The following is a 23,502-nucleotide window of genomic DNA, read 5'->3' on the forward strand; positions in this document are numbered from 1 at the left end:
AAAAGAAAAAGAAAAATTCCCTCCTATTAGAAAAAAAAAGAAAAGAGAGCAGGACCTTCCAGTCACTGCTTAAGGCACCCAGAAGAGCAGACTGGGGGAACTTTTAAGTGAAATCTGCAGCACTTCTCTCCCTCTCTGTGGGGACCTTAGTTGGGCAAGACAGAACAGATTCCCGAAGAGGGTGTTGGCTGTATGCGAACTGATTTGCAGACTCAGAGGCCTGCACTTCCCCAAGGTAAGAGGGAGTTTTCTTAAATTTAAGATATAATCAAAACGGTTCCTATTGTAACAGATCCCTGGATGGAAATATGCGGAAGGTTCCTATTGTAACAGATCCCTGGATGGAAGTATGCGGTCTTGCTCAATCACTCAAAATCAAATGACAGGCTCAGTTTGGGCGTAATATCTATGGCTACATTGTTTATGTATCTATATGTTCGTATGAAATTTCATAACTCATGCCAAATAGGAAATGGAGGTTTTAAACTGCTTCAATTTGGACATTTTCACCTAATACCCCAATGCTTTCAGAAGGCAAATTGTTTCCATTTAAAGGCAATTTGCCCCAGTCTTACAGAAATCCTGCCTCTTTTCACAGACTGGACCCCTTTCATAGACTCCAGAGAGTAGGAATTCATTTAGCTCATCCCCAGGACTCTTGGATGATGGAACTTTAGACTGAGTTCTAGACAGGTCACATTCATCCATTCTCATCTTTAAACTCTTTAGAGATGGGGATTTCACAGTCTGCTTAATAAATCACCTCCATGTTTAATAACCCTCACTTTTGGAATTGTTTTCCTAGTTCTAATCCAATCCCTCCTCCGACAGGTTAGCATTATGGAATCACAGATCTGGAAAATAACCTTAAAGGTCATTGTATTAGTTTTCTAACAAACCTGATGGATTAAAACACATGACTTTATTTTCTTACAGTTCTGTACATTTAGAATTCCAACGGAATTCAAAACTTCAACACATGTCACAAAAAAATCAGAGTGAGAGCAGGGCTATGTTCATTTCTGGAGGCTACTGCTGGGGAGATCTTTACTGGCCTTTCTTACCTTTTAGAGGCTAACTGTATTACCTGTTTTGTGGCCTCCTTTCTCCTTCTTCAAAGCCAGCAACGTTGCATCTCTCTGACCCTTCTTCACATCATCCTCTGACTCTGACCTCAGCCAGGAAAGGTTTTCTGATTTGAAGGACACATGTGATTGGATTGAGCACCCCCCGCCCCTCCCAATAATCCAGGATCATCTCACCATTTTAAGGTCCTTATCTTAATCACATCTACGAAGTCCCTTTTGCCATGTAAGGGCACAGTCTCAGGTTCTAGGGATTAGGACCTGGATAGCTGGAGGAGCGGGGGGATTATTTTGCCCACTCCTTTCTGCAAGAAGGAATCCCCTGACAGATGCTGCTCTGACTCTGAGTACTTCCACCGACGGGGAGAGGTCACTGCTTTATGAGGATGCCAAGGGTAATGTTCAACTCTAACTCTAATCTAGAGGTAATAATGACCAGCTCTAAATATCAGAAAATTTGTATGTTCAGTCCCAATAGTTCCCATACGTAGGTCTTTGCCTGCAGAAGCACAGAAGAAAACCCAACCCGGTATCCCCACTTACACACCTGCCACATGAAGATCTTAAAATATTTGAACACAGCTAGAAGATTTCCCTTTTATTCATTAGTTGAACATACTGAGAACCTATTATATGTGCGTGCTATTCCTGGCTTCCGAGATACAGTAATTAACCAGCCAAGTCCCTAATCTCATAATGCATTCCTTATGGTGAAGGAAACAGGTGGTTAATCCAACAAACAGCATTAGCATTGCCTTGAGTACCATCCAATCAAGGGTACCAAAACAGTGTTTGAAAGAATTGGATTTTTTAAAAAAAAATCATCTAAATAACAATTACAGGGCTTTCCTGGTGGCGCAGTGGTTAAGAATCCGCCTGCCAATTCAGCGGTCATGGGTTCGAGCCCTGCTCCGGGAAGATCCCACATGCCACGGAGCAACTAAGCCCATGCGCCACAACTACTGAGCCTGTGTGCCACAACTACTAAAGCCCGCGTGCCTAGAGCCCGTGCTCCGCAACAAGAGAAGCCACCGCAATGAGAAGCCTGCGCACCACAAGGAAGAGTAGCCCCCGCTCGCCGCAACTAGAGAAAGCCCACGCACAGCAACGAAGACACAATGCAGCCAAAAACAAATTTTTTTTTAATGGAAAACTTTATAAAAACAGTAACAATTATAGGAAGAAGTTAGAAACTTTGTACACATATTGTATATTTTAGGGTTGTTTTTGCTTTGAAGTATAATGGGCGAGCATCAAAACCTCACACCCACAGTCCTCTGAAAATCTTACTCTAGGCCTGAGGGAGAGAAAATTTGAGTGAGAGAGAAGTTTCAATTAGAGTAAGCAAAGATAACTTCCTGAAAAAAGTCGATCCTTCCAAGATGAGTAGAGTTAGATAAATAAAGCCTAGAGGGGAGACAGAAGCCAGATAAGAGGAGAACTGGGGCAGATAAGCCTTTTAGTTTGGGCGTCTGGCTGTGGGTAGGGCATATTTTGGGTGTTTTACTCTAGTTTTAAATAGAAGTCTTCTCAAAGGCACTGAGAAGACTAGGAATTCAGTGGCAATGGGGTAGCACTGCTCTGGCATCTCCCCACACTATCTGTAAAGCTCCTGTAAAACAAGAGGCTACATCTCTACAGGCTACAAAACTTGGAGCTAAACAGCCTCTAGCTTCCCGTGACTGAGTTTACCTGAGTCTCCCGCAGAGCTCCAGGGGGTGGCAACCTATAAAATCAGGAGGACGCTCCGGTGGGTGAAGATCATCGAGGTGTTTGTTCTTAGTCACTTAAATTCTACCCCTTGTCCCATGGTCTAAATTCAGCCCTGCCATATGCATGTTGGGAGCTGGGAATAGAATGTGTAATTCGCATTCATGTTCTGTACTGCTGCTTCCAAAAGATAGATGAACTGAAATACTGTAAATAAAGCTAACTAATTTTCACTCAAATTTCCGACAGAAAATGAAAATCTGGTTTTTTCAATCCAGCTTCTAGAGGCTCTGTGGCTGTTACTGTAAAGTTGAAAGTTCATTGGTGGAGTGAATTATCTTGACTCCACCTCTCCATTGTTTGGGAATGGATACATTTTGTAATTAACATTTGAGGTCTCTCCTTCCCTTTGGCTTTCTTATTTGGATGCTTTGTTGCAAAATGATCGTTTAAGTTTGTGTATTTTCTTTTAGGCGTGTTTGCCTTTAAGACTCAGAATAAGACTCAAATTCTGACTTCTTTGGCTGCAGATCAACTTCAGCCATATTTCCCAAGACCTTCTTAATGACTGCTGGAAGTGTTTCTGGCATTGTTTTGGTTGGATACAAATTTGTATCCTGTGATGATAATTTCATTCTCAGTGATTCTTATCTTTAAATTTTGTTTGGTCCCTAAGGGGGTGTGCTGAGTTGAAACTTGAAATTGTATTATAAGAGGGGGCAGGGTCTAAAATGAGAACTAAAAGGTGGTACAATTCTGTCTGTGTAAACAGTGGAATGATAATGATATCATCCTTGCAGTTCTCTATAAGGTTCTGGAGAACTCTGATCACTCTCTTCTTTTACTACCGGTATCAACTCAGGGAACTTGGGCATGACTACTAGCAAAGATCAGTGGTTCCCATTCCCGTAGGGCACAATGTAATCCTTCTGGGGCAGGTGACCACAACTTGCTTTATTTCCTTATTTGTACATGAGTTTGGATCATAAAAGATATAACATGATTGAGACAATTTGAGCAAACCAAGCCCTAGATATTTTTTTAATAGATCTTTATTGGAGTATAATTGCTTCACAATACTGTGTTAGCTTCTGCTTTATAACGAAGTGAATCAGCCATATGCATGCATATGTCCCCATATCCCCTCCCTCTTGAGCCTCCCTCCCACCCTCCCTATCCCACGCCTCTAGGTCATCGCAAAGCACCAAGCTGATCTCCCTGTGCTATGCTGCTGCTTCCCACTAGCTGACTATTTTACCTTCGGTAGTGTATATATGTCCATGCTGCTATCACTTCGCCCCAGCTTCCCCCACACCCCCCATGTCCTCAAGTCCATTCTCTATGTCTACGTCTTTATTCCTGCCCTGCCACTAGGTTCATCAGTACCTTTTTTTTTTTTTTTTAAGATTCCATATATATGCATTAGCATACGGTATTTGTTTTTCTCTTTGTCTTCACTCTGTATGACAGACTCTAGGTCCATCCACCTCACTACAAATAACTCAATTTCGTTTCTTTCTATGGCTGAGTAATATTCCATTGTATATATGTGCCACATCTTCTTTATCCATTCATCTGTCAATGGACATTTAGGTTGGTTCCATGTCCTGGCTATTGTAAATAGTGCTGCAGTGAACACTGTGGTACCTGTCTCTTTTTGAATTATGGTTTTCTCAGGGTATATGCCCAGTAGTGGGATTGCTGGGTCATATGGTAGTTCTATTTTTAGTTTTTTAAGGAACCTCCATACTGTTTTCCATAGTGGTTGTATCAATTTACATCCCACCAACAGTGCAGGAGGGTTCGCTTTCACCACACCCTTTCCAGCATTTATTGTTTCTAGATGTTTTTGTTAATGGCCATTCTGACAGGTGTGAGGTGATACCTCATTGTAGTTTTGATTTGCATTTCTCTAATAATTAGTGATGTTGAGCATCTTTTCATGTGCCTCTTGGCCATCTGTATGTCTTCTTTGGTGAAATGTCTGTTTAGGTCTTCTCCCAATTTTTTAATTGGATTGTTTGTTTATTTGATATTGAGCACCATGAACTGTTTGTATATTTTGGAGATGAATCCTTTGTCTGTTGTTTCATTTGAAAATATTTTCTCCCATTCTGAGGGTTGTCTTTTTGTCTTGTTTATGGTTCCTTTGCTGTGCAAAAGCTTTGAAGTTTAATTAGGTCCTATTTGTTTATTTTTGTGTTTATTTCCATTACTCTAGGAGATGGGTCAAAAAAGATCTTGCTGTGGTTTATGTCAAAGACTGATTTTCCTATGTTTTCCTCTAAGAGTTTTATAGTGTCTGGTCTTACATTTAGGTCTTTATTCTATCTGGATTTTATTTTTGTGTATGGTGTTAGGGAGTGTTCTAATTTCATTCTTTTACATGTAGCTGTCCAGTTTTCCCAGCACCACTTATTGAAGAGGCTGTCTTCTCTCCATTGTATGCTCTTTCCTCTTTTATCGTAAATTAGGTGACCATATGTGCATAGGTTTATCTCTGGGCATTCTATCCTGTACCATTGATCTATATTTCTGTTTTTGTGACAGTACCATACTGTCTTGACTACTGTAGCTTTGTGATATAGTTTGAAGTCAGGGGGCCTGATTCCTCCAACTCTGTTTTTCTTTTTCAAGATTGCTTTGGCTATTTGGGGTCTTTTGTGTTTCCATACGAATTGTAAAATTTTTTGTTCTAATTTTGTGAAGAATGCCATTGGTAGTTTGATAGAGATTGCACTGAATCTGTAGATTACTTTGGGTAGTATAGTCATTTTCACAATATTGATTCTTCCAATCTAAGAACATGGTGTATTTCTCCATCTGTTTATGTCATCTTTGATTTCTTTCATCAGTGTTTTATAGCTTTCTGAGTACAAATCTTTTGCCTCCTTAGGCAGGTTTATTCCTAGGTATTTTATGCTTTTTGTTGCAATGGTAAATGGGAGTGTTTCCTTAATTTCTCTTTCTGATTTTTCGTTGGTGGTGTATAGGAATGCCAGAGATTTCTGTGCATTAATTTTGTATCCTTCAACCTTACCAAATTCATTGATTAGTTCTAGTAGTTTTCAGATGGCATCTTTAGCATTTTCTATGTATAGTATCATATCATCTGCAAACAGTGACAGTTTTACTTCTTCTTTTCCAATTTGTATTCCTTTTATTTCTTTTTCTTCTCTGATTGCCATGGCTAGGACTTCCAAAACTATGTTGAATAAGAGTGGCGAGAGTGGACGTCCTTGTCTTGTTCCTGATCTTAGTGGAAACGCTTTCAGTTTTTCACCATTGAGTATGATGTTTGCTGTAGGTTTGTCATATATGGCCTATATTATGTTGAGGTAGTTTCCCTCTATGCCCATTTTCTGGAGAGTTTTTATCATAAATGGGTGTTGATTTTGTCAAAAGCTTTTTCTGCATTTATTGAGATGATCATATGGTTTTGATTCCTTAATTTGTTAATGTGGTGTATCCCATTGATTGATCTGCATATATTGAAGAATCCTTGCATCCCTGGGATAAATCCCCTTTGGTCATGGTGTATGACCCTTTTAATGTGTTGTTGGATTCTGTTTGCTAGCATTTTGTTCAGGATTTTCACCTCTATGTTCATCAGTGATATTGGTCAATAATTTTCTTTTTTTGTGATATCTTTTTCTGGTTTTGGTGTCAGGGTGATGGTGGCTTCGTAGAATGAATTTGGGAGTGTTTCTCCCTCTGCAATATTTTGGAAGAGTTTGAGAAGGATTGGTGTTAGCTCTTCTCTAAATGTTTGATAGAATTCGCTTGTGAAGCCATCTCATCCTGGACTTTTGTTGGTTGCAAGATTTTTAATTACGGTTTCAATTTCATTACTTGTGATAGGTCTGTTTATATTTTCTAATTCTTCCGGGTTCAGTCTTAGAAAATTGTACCTTTCCAAGAATTTGTCCATTTCTTCGTGGTTGTCCATTTTACTGGCATATAAGTGTTTGTAGTAGTCTCTTATAATCCTTTGTATTTCTGTGGTGTCAGTTGTGATTTCTCCTTTTTCATTTCTAAGTTTATTGATTTGCGTCCTCTCCCTTTTTTTCTTGATGAGTCTGGCTAAGGGTTTATCAATTTTGTTTATCTTCTCAAAGAACAAGCTTTTAGTTTTATTGATCTTTGCTATTGTTTTCTTTGTTTCTATTTCATTTACTTCTGCTTTGATCTTTATGATTTCTTTCCTTTTACTGACTTTGGGTTTTCTTTGTTCTTCCTTCTCTAGTTGATCTAGGTGTAGGGTTAGATTGTTTATTTGAGATTTTTCTTGTTTCTTGAGGTGAAATTGAATTGCTATAAACTTCCCTCTTAGAACTGCTTTTGCTGCATCCAATAGGTTTTGGGTTGTTGTGTTTTTGTTGTCACTTGTTTATTATTTTTTTATTTCTTCTTTGATTTATTCAGTGATCTCTTGGTTATTTAGTAGCGCACTGTTTAGCCTCCATGTATTTGTGATTTTTAGAGTTTTTTTCATGTAATTGATTTCCAATCTCATAGCATTGTGGTCAGAAAAGATGACTGATACGATTTCAATTTTCTTAAATTTTCCGAGGCTTGATTTGTGACACAAGATGTGATCTACCCTGGAGAACGTTCCGTGTGCACTTGTGAAGAAAGTGTATTCTGCCACTTTTGGGTGGAGTGTTCTATAAATATCAATTAAATATATCTGGTCTAATGTGTCATTTAAAACTTGTGTTTCCTTATTTATTTTCTGTTTAGATGATCTGTCCATTGGTGTAAGTGGGGTGTTAAAGTCCCCTACTATTATTGTGTTACTGTCGATTTCCCCTTTCATGGTTGTTAGCATTTGCCTTATGTATTGAGGTGCTCCTGTGTTGGGTGCATAAACATTTATAATTGTTATACCTTCTTCTTGGATTGGTCCCTTGATCATTATGTAGTGTCCTTCCTTATGTCTTGTAACAGTCTTTATTTTAAAGTCTATTTTATCTTATATGAGTATTGCTACTCCAGCTTTCTTTTGATTTCCATGTGCGTGGAATATCTTTTTCCATCCCTTCACTTTCAGTCTGTATGTGTCCCTAGGTCTGAAGTGGGTCTCTTGTAGACAGCATATATGTGGGTCTTGTTTTTGTATCCATTCAGGCAGTTTGTGTCTTTTGGTTGGGGCATTTAATCCATTTACATTCAAGGTTATTATTGATATGTATGTTCCTATTACCATTTTCTTAATTGTTTTGGGTTTGTTTTTGTGGGTCTTTTTCTTCTCTTGTGTTTCCTGCCTGGAGAAGTTTCTTTAGCATTTGTTGTAAAGCTGGTTTGGTGGTGTTGAATTCTCTTAGCTTTTGCTTGTCTGAAAAGCATTTGATTTCTCTGTTGAATCTGAATGAGATCCTTGCTGGGTAGAGTAATCTTGGTTGTAGGTGTTTCTCTTTCATCACTTTAAGTATATCCTGCCACTCCCATCTGGCCTGCAGAGTTTCTGCTGAAAAATCAGCTGATAACCTTATGGGGATTCCTTTGTATGTTATTTTTTGTTTCTCCTTGCTGCTTTTAATATTTTTTCTTTGAATTTAATTTTTGTTAGTTTGGTTAATATGTGTCTTGGTGTGTTTCTCCTAGGGTTTATCCTGTATGGGACTCTGTGTGCTTCCTGGACTTGGGTGACTATTTCCTTTCCCATGTTAGGGAGTTTTTCGACTATAATCTCTTAAAGTATTTTCTCAGACCCTTTCTTTTTCTCCTCTTCTTCTGCGACCCCTATAATTCGAATGTTGGTGCATTTAGTGTTGTCCCAGAGGTCTCTGAGGTTGTCTTCAATTATTTTCATTCTTTTTTTCTTTATTCTGCTCCTCAGCAGTTATTTCCACCATTTTGTCTTCCAGCTCACCTATTTGTTCTTCTGCCTCAGTTATTCTGTTATTGATTCTTCTGGTGTATTTTTCATTTCAGTTATTGTGTTGTTCATCTCTGTTTGTTTGTTCTTTAATTTTCTAGATCTTTGTTAAACATTTCTTGTATTTTCTCAATCCATGCTTCCATTCTATTTCTGAGATTCTGGATCATCTTTACTATCATTACTCTGAATTCTTTTTCAGGTAGATTGCCTATTTTCTCCTCATCTCAGCACCAAGACCCAGCTCTACCCAACAGTCTACAGACTCCAGTGTTGGAAGCCTCAGGCCAAACAACCAGTAAGACAGGAACACAATCCCACTCATAAAAAAAGGAAAAAAAAAAAAAAGAGACAGCAAAAAAATATGTCACAGATGAAGGAGCAAAGCCCTACCTATTTTAGTCCACAAATACTGTAGAAAATAACCCAATCCTCAGAGTCTACCCTTAGAGGAAGTTGTTTCTTGGGTGCAGTTCCAGAGTTGACAGATCTAAAATACGACCGCCACAACATCAGATCGTTACTCACGTTATAGACACAGACAATGGGCAGAACCTGAGAGAACTTGTTTGCAAGCACACGTGAGACTCCTCCAGAGAGACGCGCAGAAAGCAGCAAGAAGAATTTGAAAAGAGCTGGAGATCACACATGAGCTGATGCAGTGTGGGCTGTAAAAAAAAAAAATGGTTTACTATTGTTAATTTTACTCCATTTGTCATCGTTCACCACCTGTCTTCCCCAAAAGATGGAATGGCTGGTGGGTTCTTAGGCTTTGCACAAGCATCATCAACAACATTCTGATTCTTTGGTCATTTAGTATGAAACAAAAAACTAGAAATCCCAAGAAATCCAAGATCTGTTTCTGACTCTGCCAGTGGCCTTTTAGTCGATTTGGGCAAATTATTCACTTCTCTGTACTTCAGTTTCTTCCAAAATAAGCATAAATAATTCTTACCCAACCTACTCTCAAGTTGGTTTGAACATCAGATGAGACAATAAGCATGAAATCTCTTTGGGCAAATGAAATGTCATAGAAAATTAAGATGATGTGCTGATTATTATTATTATTATTATTATTATTAGCATTTCAGAGTGGGGCTGGCACTCCCCTTCCAGATTATTAGCAATGAGAGAAGTTCAAATTAGGATCATAATCAGATTGGGGGGGATTCCCATCACCTTTCAATATATTGCTTTTCATGAAACAGAGATCAAAGAGTTTGTGGCTATGCCAGCTTTCTGAAAACCTAGGAACCACTATGAATCCAGAAGAGGCCTTCGTTATGAAAGCTCAGAGGTGGACTACTTTAACAACTATACAGGGCAGCTTCTTACCTCTTGGCTCACAGCATCACTAAAAAACCCCAAAAACAAAAAAGCAAAAATGAAAACCTTTAACTGATTCCCAGAAGCACAGGCTTTGCAGAAAAGCTGGAGGAGAGAGGGTCAAGGAGCAAGAATAAAAATAGTAGAGTACATTTAGAAAGGAAAAACAGAGACAGCAGTATCACACTGGCAGATACTTAGTGAGAATGAATAATATACAAAAGTACCTCAAGGCTAAGCCAAGTGGATCACAAACTGGATATGAGTCTGCAGCAAAAGTCCTTTTATAAATTAAGCTCAGGACTGGATACAATGTTAAAAATATTTCTGGAGCATGGTGTGTGTACACGCATTATCTCCTTTAACCCCACTAGGTACATGTCATCGTTATCCATCTTTCACAAACAAGGAAAATGTTGACCAGAGAGTTGTAGTACTTGCACAAGGCCTCCAAGCCATCATGGGGCAAACTCTGGACTTGAGTTAACATCTGTCACCCAAGTCTGTGCTCCTAATCGCTATTGTAAATTGCCTCTCAAACAGCATCCTGCTCATGGAGAACACCGGCTGGAGTTCCGGGCTTTCGCAAAGGGGCTTGGCAAACCTTAAGAGGATCCCGTGGGTAGCAGTGAAAGGGATAAGTTTATTTAAGCTGGGAAAGAGAAAGTTAAAATGAGACCCGTAGCAATGTTTGTTTGTTGTTTTTAATATTTATTTATTTTATTTTGGCTGCTCCGAGTCTTAGCTGTGGGCTCTTTAGTTGCGTCATGCAGACTTCTTAGTTGCAGCATGCACGCAGGATCTAGTTCCCCGAACAGGGATCAAACCTAGGCCCCCTGCATTGGGAGCTCAGAGTCTTAACCACTGGACCACCAGGGAAGTCCCTAGCGATGGTAACTTACCTGATGGCAGTGGGGATCAAGCAATAGAAAATGGTTACAGGTGGTTTTGGAGAGAAACAGAGGATTCAGACTAAACCAGGATCCAATCGTGACTGTTTCTGGAAATGAAGGATGCTACGTGTTTGTGGCGATCTTGCAGGTGCACCACCCAAGAGAGCCTGTGGTGGGGACACAATTGGCTGACAGCCTCCAGGTGCCCCCCCCTTGGGGCTTGCCAAGGCACCCAGGCCCAGGCTACACTTCCCCAAGCCACCCCTAGCCAGTGACCGGCCTGAGCAGGGACAAGAGCTGGGCCATCCCTGCCGGTGGCGGACTCCTGGGTCAGCCCTGACGATGCCCACCTGAGCTGCTCTCAGAACAGCACTGCAGTCTGCAGCTTCTCCTCCCCAAGCCTCCATCTTCCCCCCTCCTTTCTTAGGGGTCAGACCTACACTGTAGCCTGGAGGTTCGCCTCACCTGCCCCTGCTCCCTCCCCCTTTATCCTTAACAGGTGTTTCCCCGATAAATCTCTTGTATGTATAATCCTGTCTTGATGTGTCTGTTTGTCAGAGACCCGAACTGACATAATACTGAGTGTGAAGTGAAAGGGAAATAACATCTTTTGTCTTTAAAAGCAGGCTTGGCAATTAACTTAGACATTTTAAGTGCAGGCTCTCGGGGGCCCGAAGAGGATGTGCTTAGAAGACTGTCCATCTTCTCCTAGGCCTGAAACTCTCATGGATCTGTATTTGGGGCTTAAATATGACAGGTTGAATGTTCTTAGTTTATTTCATTTTTTTAAGGATATTCATTGTTATACGGCCTAAGAAGTATGACCTTAAGGTATTTACCTGAATGATAATGAGAAATGCCTGAATGACATCATCACATCACCATCTCTGATCTGAAACCTGCACTGCTCTAGCAGGTGCTATTAAAATCACTGCAAAAGCGAGTAGAGCGCACTGCTCACGTGTAACAGGCAGTTGCAGATCTGAGGACCTGCTCTGGCACTGAACTGAATCCCTGGAGCAGCACGACGAATCAGATCACACTTCCCCAAAGCCCTAAAGAGCCAGCCCAGGGCTCAGAACGTTTGTCCTGAATAGGTTAGAAGAGGTCTTTCCTTATACTGAGCTTGAGTCATTAGCCTTATAAGACCAGGAGTTAGACATCTTTTGACAATGAACACATGGGGTCAGAGCTGTGAAAAAAAAATTTTTTTTTTTTTTTGGTAATTAACAAAGTAAGACACTTTAAAAAATTACAAGGCTCTTTTGCCTTGCTTCTATCCACCCATGAGACCTGGGGTAAATTATTTAATCTGTCCAGCTCACCAAAAAAACTCTGAGTGTTGGGGGTCAACATTATAAAATCACTGAAGCTGTAAGTACTCCTCACCCTGTGTCAAGGGGTCAAGGTTGTTCTTTGTGTCTCCGGAGGACTGGCCTCACACTTTCCTGAGGTGGACGTGGTAACTGCCCTTCTCCGTGTGCGCAGTCAACATGGTTAAACCCCTTTCTCACCTGGGCAAACTCAAGAGCTTCTTGGTGACGTTATATTGAGTAAGGAGGTGCTTACTATCATCAGCTCCTGAGACACAAACTACTCTCCCATCAAACAATCACACAGAATAAACACTTTTTAAGATTAACCCTAAATCCCTCTGCCACCGCTGATGAGGGGCAGTCCTCGTCATCTCAAGTGCTAGCGTTCGAGATAAGTTGTTTTTTTCTCTTTTATTGGAGTACAGGTGCTCTGCACTGCTGCGTCAGTTTCTGCTGTACAGCAAAGTGAATCAGCCACACGTATACATATGTCCCCCTTTTTTGGATTTCCTTCCCATTTAGGTCACCACAGAGCACCGAGTAGAGTTCCCTGTTGTGCCATACAGTAGGTTCTCTATTTTATTTTATTTATTTCTAAATATTTATTTATTTATTTATTTAGGTTGCTCCGGGTCTTAGTTGCAGCATGCGGACTTCTTAGTTGCGGCATGTGGGATCTAACTCCCCGACCAGGGATCGAACTCGGGCCCCCTGCATTGGGAGGGCCGAGTCTTATCCACTGGAACACCAGGGAAGTCCCCTAGTTATCTATTTTATACATAGTAGTGTATATATGTCAATCCCAATCTCCCAGTTCATCCCACTCCCCCTTCCCCCTTGGTATCCATACGTTTGTGCTCTATGTCTGTCTCTCTATTTCTGCTTTACAAATAATATCATCTATACCATTTTTCTAGATTCCACATATATGCATTAATATACAGTATTTGGTTTTCTCTTTCTGACTTACTTCAATATTTCTTCAGTTTCATTCTTTGTTAACTTTCAGGACTATTGGGTTTTTCTGCTTTTGATTGTGCTTAAATTGTATTTCAGGATCATTCTGAGTAATGTAATTTTTTGTGGGCTGGCCTGGAACAGAAGCCTTTTCCTCTTGCCTCAAAGTACAAACGTGTGATATTATTTCCATGGTAAATGTATTCTGAATTTCCAAAAAAAAATCTTACCAACAACTTTTAATGTACTGATACAAGCTATTTGTAAGCCAGCGTCTACCTACATACCCAAACTTTTATCCATTACTTATTAAATACATAGAGTGACCTGTTGTGTACCTGGCCTCATGCTAGGGGTCAAGGATGACTTCAAGGAGCTCATGGTTCTCAGGGGAAGACAGAGTGTAGCTGAAGCTCCTACATGGGAGATGACAGGATTCTCGGCACTTTTGCCTTGGCCCCTTCCTCCATACAAAATATCAAAATTATATTCTACTGCTGTGTTGGTATAATGATAAATGTGATACAGGTTACATCATATTTACATATACGTATATACTTTGATGATTTTAAAAGAAATTAAAACATTTTCACGGGCCCCTAAGAAGTAGTGTGGGTCCCAGACCTCGTGTCTGCTGTGCCCTGGAGACAGGACAAGAGGAGCATTTGCAGAAGCGATGCTGGAGGTGAGAGTCGAAGGATAAACAGGAGTTCACCAGAAAGGCCATCACAGGAAGAGAGAACAGCACGGGCATAAACTTGGAAGTGCGAAGGGCAAAGTGAGGACCCCGAGAGGCACCCTAAATGGTAGGAAATGAAGTTGCAAAAGGTAGGCAGAGGCCAAAAATATAAAGACCTTATATGTTATTGTGAGAACAGTGAGGACGTGAGGGAGACAGCTGGGGACGTGGACACGGACGCACCCAGATGAGCCCGTGGAAGGACTGCCCTGAGACACTGCGGGGGGGGTTGCCGCCACTTGAGGGGTGACGTGGGACACGAGCACGGCCCTCACTGACCTGACACAATGGGAAGGAGACGAGGATTCCAAAGGACGTAGGCTGCTCAACTGGATGTGAGGAAAGAGGCAGGAATCCGGGTTCTTATTTATCCCCTTCGCAGCCCTTTCTTTAGTGCTTGACTCCCCATCAAACATACACCAGATCAAGCCAAGCAACCAACCCGCTACGGGAACAGCCACCGTCGGAGGGACTTTTCCTGATCACTCTCCCAATCATCGGATTGGACTAATTCCTCCTGGTGTTTGACCGTCTCTCCAATCCCTCCTGTTCTGACACCCTATTTAAACCCAGTTCTCCACCTCTGAGGCTTATCAGTGTATTGATCACAGTTTTGTACTTGAACTTTGACTCTCTGCACTCACAGCCATGAGGCGGAGGTTCATTCTGACCCCTTGGAACCATCCTCAGCAAGCCAGTGCCACCTGACCTCCCCACAGGGGAAGAGGATCAGACGTTCCTGCCTTGATTGAACCGGTGAATGGCAGAGGCATTGAGCTCAGAAAAAGAAAGCGAGGAACACTCTGGGGGAAGATTAGTTCAGTTCTGAATATACTGACCCTGAGGTTCCAAAGGGCCAGCCTAGCCGACGTTAACCAAGGCTATCAAAATGCGGTCCTGGAGTATAGGAGAACGTTCTGAGCTAGAGATGGAGATGTGGGTGTGTGCAGAAAAGAATTCACGTAGAAGCCTCAGACTGTCCTCGGAAAGCCCTGTGTGCAAGGTTGACCCTTGGCTAGCATCCAGGAACTTGATTTGTGGGTGTCCCCACTGTTCCCTGACAGGCGTGTCTCGATGCGCCTGAACTGTCTGTGCAAATCATCTGGTTTATGCTGAACACCTGCTTCCCTTCCAGGAGCTTGGAATTTTGGTACATGCCAGGCAGAGGATGCCTACATGCCCAGCCCTCAATAAATCTCGGCCACTGAGTTGGTGATGAGCTTCCCTGGGAGACAACATTTCTCCCACGGTGTCACATTCGATGCTGGAGGAACTAAGTACGTCTGTGTGACTCCACAGGGACAGGAGTCTTGGAAGCTGGCCTGGCTTCCTCCAGACTATGTCCCATGTGCCTTTTCCCTTTGCTGATGGTGCTTTGTCTTCTTTCCCTATAATATATCTGAGCTGTAAGCAGGACCATACGCTGAGTCCTGAGTCCTAGCCAACCACTAACCTGGAAGTGGTCTCGGGAGACTCCAACACAGGGAGTTGTCAGGAACACCGGGTAATTCAGTGCTGGGAATTAGAATGGAATTGATCCCCTCCCAATCTACATGGTTGCAGTGGACTGGCCACATGACCAGACCCCAACTGGTCAGAGTGCAATGGTCCCTTTGCCTCATCCTGCAGACAAAAATGAAGATGGTGCCCTCCCATTGTAAAGCACACTGGTCTGAAATGCAGCTAAGGGTCAAGGGAAGAATAACGAAAGGCTCCCGGCTATGCCGGAAACGATATCTATTTAACTAAGATTTAGAGCCATAGAAGGATACTCCTAACAAAATTCGGAAAACAAACAAACAAACAAACAAAAACCTAAGGTGTTATGTCCATGGCTATTCCCCCAAGCAAATCAAGGATAAGACAAGATTTCTGGCATTGGATACAAGACCCCAAATGAAATTGTTAAGGACCTAATGAAAGTTTTAAGGAAGCTGTGCTATCACAGAAGCCTCAGCCTGTTCCACAGTTATGACTGTTCAATATTGCAGCAGTTCCCGAACCAAGCACGCATATCAAACCTGCTCACTGGCACCCCTCAAACCCTCCCACCCCTGCCTTCATCGGTGCCACCACCAGCACCAACAGGGAACTCCTCCCTCAGGGCCTCTCTGAAGGGGCCCTGACTCAGGACCTGAAGCAGCCGTATTGGCTGACCAAACACGTCCAGCTAAGTGAGGCAGCAAAGAGATGCCATGAGACTGCTTCTGTCATTCATCCTACTAAGCTTGCTCAACAAGGCCTGGTGTATATTCTGCACCAGTAATCGATGTGCTCAGGGACACGTCCTTCCCCCTTTCTAGTCTGATCTTGATTCCACTTCACTCTAGCAGGTAGATACAAGCTATATTTATCATTTATCCCATAAGCTGGATGGTGAGGAGTTGAAATTAAACCTGATCAAATCCAAGCTAATGAACTAGAGAAAGCCCGCACGCAGCAACGAAGACCCAACGCAGCCAACAATAAAAAAAAAAAAAAAAAAAAAAAAAAAAAGCTTATTATCAAATCCAAGCTAACGGAAGAACGGACACCATCCAGAGAACCTGAACTCAAAATTGTGTCACTTCACGACACAGAAGCTACACATGACCTTGGACTGTCTCCTACCGGGAAGAATGGGAACATGTCTGAAGCTGCACAGAAGATAGTTGGATTATAGTCAAGTAGGAACATTTTGCGATTAAATATGTAATTGTCTTCAAATGAGACATTAATAGAGGAAAAATACGTCTGAAAGTGTTGAGTTTCCAGAAGAAGTGTGACTGTTGCTTTTTTACAAATGAAAAAAGAGAAAGAAAACTATAGGGGCCAACTCAAGAGTCTTCAGAGATGTAATGCTCAAAATAAAACAACAAACATACTGGCTGAAGGTATTTATGGATCCCCAATTATCACAAGGGCAGATACATCAGGGCCTAATACACTCAGCCACTGAAAAGCACCCCCAACCTGTCTGATGACATCAAGGAAACGATCACTACTGCCACTCAGTCATGTCCTTTGGAACATGGAACATTTGGCCCTCTCGATGAGAGATGGCTCTGGCTTCCTGGGAAATCATCTCCTGCATCTGTGTTGAGAGATATCCCAGGCCTCTGATTGCCAGCGTCATACAAGGTTGAGGGAGAGACCCTACAGGAGCCTGCTGCCACTGCAAAGGTAACAACCACCCACTTCACATGGGCTCCTATTTCTACACCATTTCTTCCTCCTCTGGCCAGAGGTTATTCAAATGGAGACACGTAGGGAGATGAGAAGTTAACTGTAAGTTCTTGTGTGGAAGAAATATTCACGAAAAGGCCTCAGACAGCTTATTAACTCTGACCTTAACACACAGCATCTTCAGATGCCTCATTCATCTCTTTGCTGGATTCATCCTCATGGTAGAGATTCTGTTTGATATCTTTCAGGAGTGGTCCTTCTCTTTTCATTCTTGGGAAAGAAAAGGTGTATTTGCACATGGAAACAAAGACATGATATAACAAAGTTTCAAAATTAGACAAGTATCTTTGGGAAGGAGTTAGGCTGAAAACTTCCCAAGGCATTTCAGCTTCTCCAGGATGCAGGGTAGTGGGAAGAGCACAGGCTTTGGAGGCAAACGGTCCTGTGATTGACTCTCTAACTCTGCCTCCTACCATGTTAAGTGGCAATAATATTTCAAGGAGAGCATGGGAGATTTAAACTAGGAATTCATGTTAAAGACTGAAAGAAACACAACCTAAGAGTGAGTGAAAGATAATCAAGTCGTAACAATGCTAGTCGAAATTATAAAACTCTGGGATACAAGAAAAAGAGGGTAAAAGGATGTAATACGTAGGAAGGCAGCTAGGAGGCTGACAGTTTAGAAACAGAAGTTCGCAAGACAGCCACACTATACAGAACAAGCTCTAAGGACATGTCATGGAACATAATATTCAAATGGAGAATTTTATTCTTTTTATAAATTTATTTTATTTTTGGCTGCGTTGGGTCTCCGTTGCTGCACACGGGCTTTCTCTAGCTGTGGAGAGTGGGGGCTACTCTTCGTTGCGGTGCGTGGGCTTCTCATTGCGGTGGCTTCTCTTGTTGCGGAGCACAGGCTCTAGGCGTGCAGGCTTCAGTAGTTGTGGCACATGGGCTCAGTGGTTGTGGCTCACGGGCTCTAGAGCGCAGACTCAGTAGTTGTGGCGCACGGGCTTAGTTGCTCCACAGCATGTGGGATCTTCCCGGACCAGGGCTCAAACCCGTGTCCCCTGCATTGGCAGGCAGATTCTTAACCACTGCGCCACCAGGGAAGCCCCCAAATGAAGAATTTAAATGATTTATTCCTTTCTTTATTGGAAGCACAAAGGGTACAATCCTTGCTGAGTAGAAGCTATAAATAGATAACGAGCCTTTGTGTTTGTCATCAGCCTTGTTTACTGGGAGATGAATGAAAATATTAAAGAAAACACTTCTTTGTTCCCAACTAGGGTACCAATCTACCAGATTCATTAGGCTTTCCTGCTGCTTTCAGGGACTTTTCTGTACAGTGCACAATCCAATTCTATTTCCAGTGCCTACTTGGGAATCTCGCCACGTGCTGGTCCTCCCACGTCTTGCAAACGACTGAGGATCAGCATGCTTTTTTCTCTTCTTTATCCCTACTTTGTTCACTTCCCCTTTTCTTTGTTTTCCTCTTGATTTTCCCAACTGCTCAAACCAGGGGAGGTAGAACTTCCTGAGGAAGGTTCCATATGAGCAGTAACTGCTGGATTTAGTCTCTTGTCATATTGGGGACAAATGGTGCCACGAAAGTGAGTGTGATAGATACATGAATACGGCTCCATTTCAGGTCAATGTCTACACTGGCCGAGCTTGTAACTTGTCCGCCCTCCTCCACTCAGAGATTCTCCACCTGTGAACACATGACTCTCCCACCTCCTCACGGTGAACTAGAAACCAAATAATGTCTTTTTTTTTTCTCCAACATTTTTATGCCCTTTTCTTTATTTCCAGTTTCACTTCCGTCAATAGGTTAGATAATAACTGATGATGATGATAATTGATAGTAAAAATTGATCATAATATTTCCTTTATTGGTTTTTTGCTTCCCATCTCTCTCCACTCCACTGCATTCTGCAAGCTGCACCACACCAATCTTCCTGAAACATGAAAAATGATCTTACCCTTCGCCAATACGATTTATCAAGAGCCATCTAGACTCTGTAAAGCAAAAATCCCATAAGTCTGGTAACTAAAGCCTTCAAATCAAACTCCCCAGTCCTATGTCCCATATGTGACCTACATAAACCATTTACTTACTCCAAACAAATTCACCACCTTTACTAAAACCTCTCACTCCAGGGGCTAAATGCACCCCCTAACAAGTCCTGTGCATGCATCTTACCGAACGAACTACATATCATCACTAATTGGAAACAAAAACTAAATCTTGAGATATACCTAAATTTCACAGAATCGGCCTTGAGGTATTTGTTCTTGTGATTTTGTGCAAGTGGTATCACCATAGCAAACTATGTCACTTATTCATAAACAAACATAAAAGTCACAGCAATAACTCATTTTATTGATCGATTTCCAATTTTCTAAGAGCAAATATGTCTTTCCCATGAAGACAGGGACTTTGTCCTCTACTGAATCCTCAACACCTGTAACACTGCCTGGCATCGAGTTAGTGCAAAATAACTACTTCTTTCAGTGAATAAACCACGGTGGACCAATAGAGAAGAATAGTTGACACATTTTAATATTTATTGGTAGAAATAGATCTTCAATGCATACTTTTGTGTTTTAAAGTCTACATTCTCTTAACTTTTTTTGCTGTTGTTGTTATTGTTTCATTTGGAGTTTTTTGGTCTCCAGTTGAACTTAACATATTATCTATGCATTTGATTCTTTATAGACCCTTGTTTTTAGATTTTAAACTAAATTTGAGAAACCATGCATATTGTATATCTTACTTAATATAATCCAAAAAATTGTTTGCACTTTCAAAAAGGTCACAAAAAGGCAGAACTCAAGTTAAATAACCTCTATGTTCTAAAATTTCCATGTTTCATTTCTGAAAAAAGAAATACTTGCTCACTGTTATATATTGCTTGCTGTCTAATAAGTCAGATTGTCAGAGACGCTTCATAAATTATGTCTATTTTTAAATATCTTAATCTACTTCCTCCCAGAGATGATCCTGTAAGTATTAAACATTGTGCCATATGCAGTAATAGCCGAACAGTTTAAAATAAGAACCAAACTGGTAGTTTTTAGACTGAATATTTTAACCTTAAAATTATATACCTATATATACACATGTGATATGCTGCATATTAAATTTAACATTTCAAGTAACTTTAATGCACTTAGCAAACATTCAGCCAAATATTCTTTCATGAAAGGACACTGTCCTTAGAATAAAAAGTTAAAGAAAGGCTTATTTAGACACCAATGTCTGGACACGGTACGAAGCCTGAAAGTCCAAGCAAAATCTGCTGGACTTCTCAGAAAAAGAATATTGATTTGTAACCTACTGAATTGTGCAGATACAAAAGTGCTTAGCATGACAAAATTACCAAAATAAAAACATTTTAAAAGTTATTTGGTTCTAGCAATATTAACTATTCTGTACTTTAGGATAATTTAACATTTGCATTTTATATTTTCTATAAATTTTCTCTTTTTAACAAGGTAAAAAAGCACACAAAAAAATAGTTCAAACTATAATCATCTGTTATTTTTCATCCTGGTTAGCTCATCACAAATAATTCAACAAAAGAATGCCTGAATACTCTGCTCTATTAAGACGCAACATTTGACTGGATCCAGCACATCACCCGTTGTTTGCTGTACTGGACCCTAAGACAGGCTGCCGACAGATAGGACACGTGCAATTCTCTGAGAGCCACCGGTCGATACAGTGGATGTGAAATTCATGCATGCAAGGTAACTGCCTGAGCTTGTTTCCCGTTACGTAGTCACTGATGCAAACGCTACAGATTTTCCCTAGTTCGCTATCGATACTGCTGTGCTCATAGTTCCGGGTGGAAAGATTGTCAATCTGCTCTTTGGTTAAACCACGCATGCGGTCATCGTCCTCCCCTTCATTAAGCAAGAAGAAGTGAGCGAGGCGAAGGATAGGTAGGGTGCCAGTTTCGACCAAGTTACTTGAATTTCGCGACTGCCTGCCACCTCTGTTTGGGGCACGAGGCGGGGTGTCAGGGCTGTCTTCTCGGGTCCACCTGCCTTGGGAGGACCCTCCCCTGTGCTGGCTGACGGTCTCACCGAGGAGGCTCACTTCTGAGTGTGTCTCTGGCAGATGCTGACCACTTCTCTGAGCCTCTGACTCAGATTCGGCCTCCATAAGAGAACTCAGTTCTCCAAATCCAGTCATGATCTGCCTTAAAATTGATCGAAGAGCCACTGATGATGGTTCAACGAGCTCATTCTCAGAAATCCTACGAAGAGGAACAGTTACGGTACTAACGTAGGTTCGCATACCTGAGCGCTCTAAACGAGAGATGGTGCGCCGAAAGCCCCCACTACTGCTTTCGATAGTGACTGTGTTTTCTGCCAGCCCCACCCTAGATCGAGTTCTATTTGCGATACTGTCCCGGTCTCTGCTTTCTCCAGGACGAATCCTTCTCACTTGAAGGTCCAGTGTGATTGTTGGATGTCGTCGTGCAGCAGTGGAGGACCTGCTGGCCTCTTCTCCTTCTTCTACTGTGATTCTTGACACAAGCCTTGAGTTAGAGAGTGGAGTATATGCGGTACCTCTGCCTTCTCGGTCTTGCTCTAGAAAGACACGAGTTATACCTCTCCTCCTAATAGACCGCCTACTAGTTTGCTGAAAAGGTCTACTTTCCCTTTGTGAACCATGATAAACAGTGCCACTTTGCCTCTGAATTGGTGACCGGCTTCGGCTATTGAAAGTAGACCGTAATCTTATTGGCTCTAATCTTTGGTTTGTATTCCTCACTGTGACGTTAGTTCTAGCCCCATTTTCCCAAACATGGGCTGCTCCAAATCGCTGCCCCTCCCTTTGCCTGAGTTCACTACCAGCTGACGGACTGCTGAAATTTGCACGTGGAGCACTAGTTCTAGGGACGCCAACTGCCCCCCCCAATTCCATTTCTTAATCTTCCCAATGCCGACAAAGATCCTTCTACTGAATTCCGCCCCCTCGATCCAAGCCTAGTTCTCGGAACGCTGGCACTACTACCACTGAGATTCCCTGCAGCTTGGCTCCTTGTTCGCCTGGCCACAGGACTACTTGATCGCTGTGGCCCATCTGTAGTGCTATCTTGGCTAACATCTGAAAGTGGAACGCCCACATAATCTTCGCCATCCATTTCAAATCCTCTAGTCTCGTGATTTATGTGGATTTCCAGACTAAATCGGAACTCTCCACTGTGTGGGTTTGTTCGACTCACAGCTCTCCAAGTCTGGTTCCCATTCTGTCCACTTCGAGTTGCATTTCCCGTGCGACGAAAGGTGTTGAGCCATTCCAGCAGAGAATCTTCATTTGAACTTTCTCGAGGGACCCCTGAGTCTGGAAAGCAAACCAAATCAACTTAACATCAATTCCTAAAATCTATCTTTAGATCTTTATTGAAAGCTTGTAAGATAAACTAAGTTTTTATTAAATTAAAAATATAATTAAGAACATTAAGAACATCTGTGCATTTTAATGAATGAAAAACGGCCAAAAAACTGAACTTTCTAAAAGAAAGGTGTACACTATAAGCATACTATAATACACACTGTATCAAAATTATAAACTTTTAAATACTATTTGTGCAAAGGTGTGAAGAAATCCTCACTCTTGCTTTCTATATGCCTGTTATTGGTAAAATATTAAGGCAAATGAAAAATATATCCAATATCAAAACTGTACATTTAAATTGCTTTATTGGGACTTCCCTGGTGGCACAGTGGATAAGACTCCACGCTCCCAATGCAGGGGGCCCGGGTTTGATCCCTGGTCAGGGAACTAGATCCCACATGCATGCTGCAACTAAGAGTTCACATGCCACAACTAAGGAGCCCACCTGCCACAACTAAGACCCGCTGCAACTAACTAAATAAATAAAAATAAATATTTAAAAAATTGCTTTATTCATATGGCAATATCAATAAAATACAGTGGCAAAAGTTATATATAATTTATCTTGAACTTTTAGAATTCTTTTGGTAAAGGTAACTCAATGTTTTTTGCAATTAGGTATTTTGGCAACCTTAAGAATTTTATCCTATTTCTCAGAAACTGCCAAAAATGTATAACTCAAGAGATATGGCTTTATGAGTAAAATGTTAGAACCACATTATATCTTCATGTGAAGATAGGAAACTTCAGGCATGTTACTTAAGTTCTCTATGGCTAAATCCTTATCTGTAAATTTGATAATAATAGTATAGATGTCAAAGGATTATCATGAGGATAAAATAAGACACTGTATATAAAATGATTAGTATAATATCTGGCACATAGGAAGCACTCAATAAATGTTAGCCATTATATATAATACAATAAAATACATTTTCTGTTCATTTAGAACATGAGCCGCATGAAGACAATGAGTTTTGCCTTATTTTACTCACTGTTAAATTCCCAACCTCT

At 41.3% G+C, this 23,502-nt stretch overlaps 1 protein-coding gene and 1 long non-coding RNA gene across 2 annotated transcripts in view; one reads left to right on the forward strand and one right to left on the reverse strand.

Moving 5' to 3' along the window:
- Positions 1-21,618, forward strand: LOC118884270. Its single transcript, XR_005017248.1, has 3 exons — positions 1-235; positions 20,637-20,828; positions 21,516-21,618. It is a non-coding gene; the product is annotated as an uncharacterized LOC118884270 (long non-coding RNA).
- The window catches only part of RNF6 (ring finger protein 6), a 10,065-nt gene continuing 6,000 nt past the window's right edge, over positions 19,438-23,502 (reverse strand). Inside the window, 2 exon segments of the mRNA XM_036831804.1 lie at positions 19,438-22,005; positions 22,007-22,434. Of these exon segments, the coding sequence (XP_036687699.1) occupies positions 20,716-22,005; positions 22,007-22,434 (1,718 nt within the window). The 3' untranslated portion in view covers positions 19,438-20,715.

This window comes from Balaenoptera musculus, chromosome 18, assembly GCF_009873245.2.
Source record: "Balaenoptera musculus isolate JJ_BM4_2016_0621 chromosome 18, mBalMus1.pri.v3, whole genome shotgun sequence".
NCBI lineage: Eukaryota > Metazoa > Chordata > Mammalia > Artiodactyla > Balaenopteridae > Balaenoptera > Balaenoptera musculus.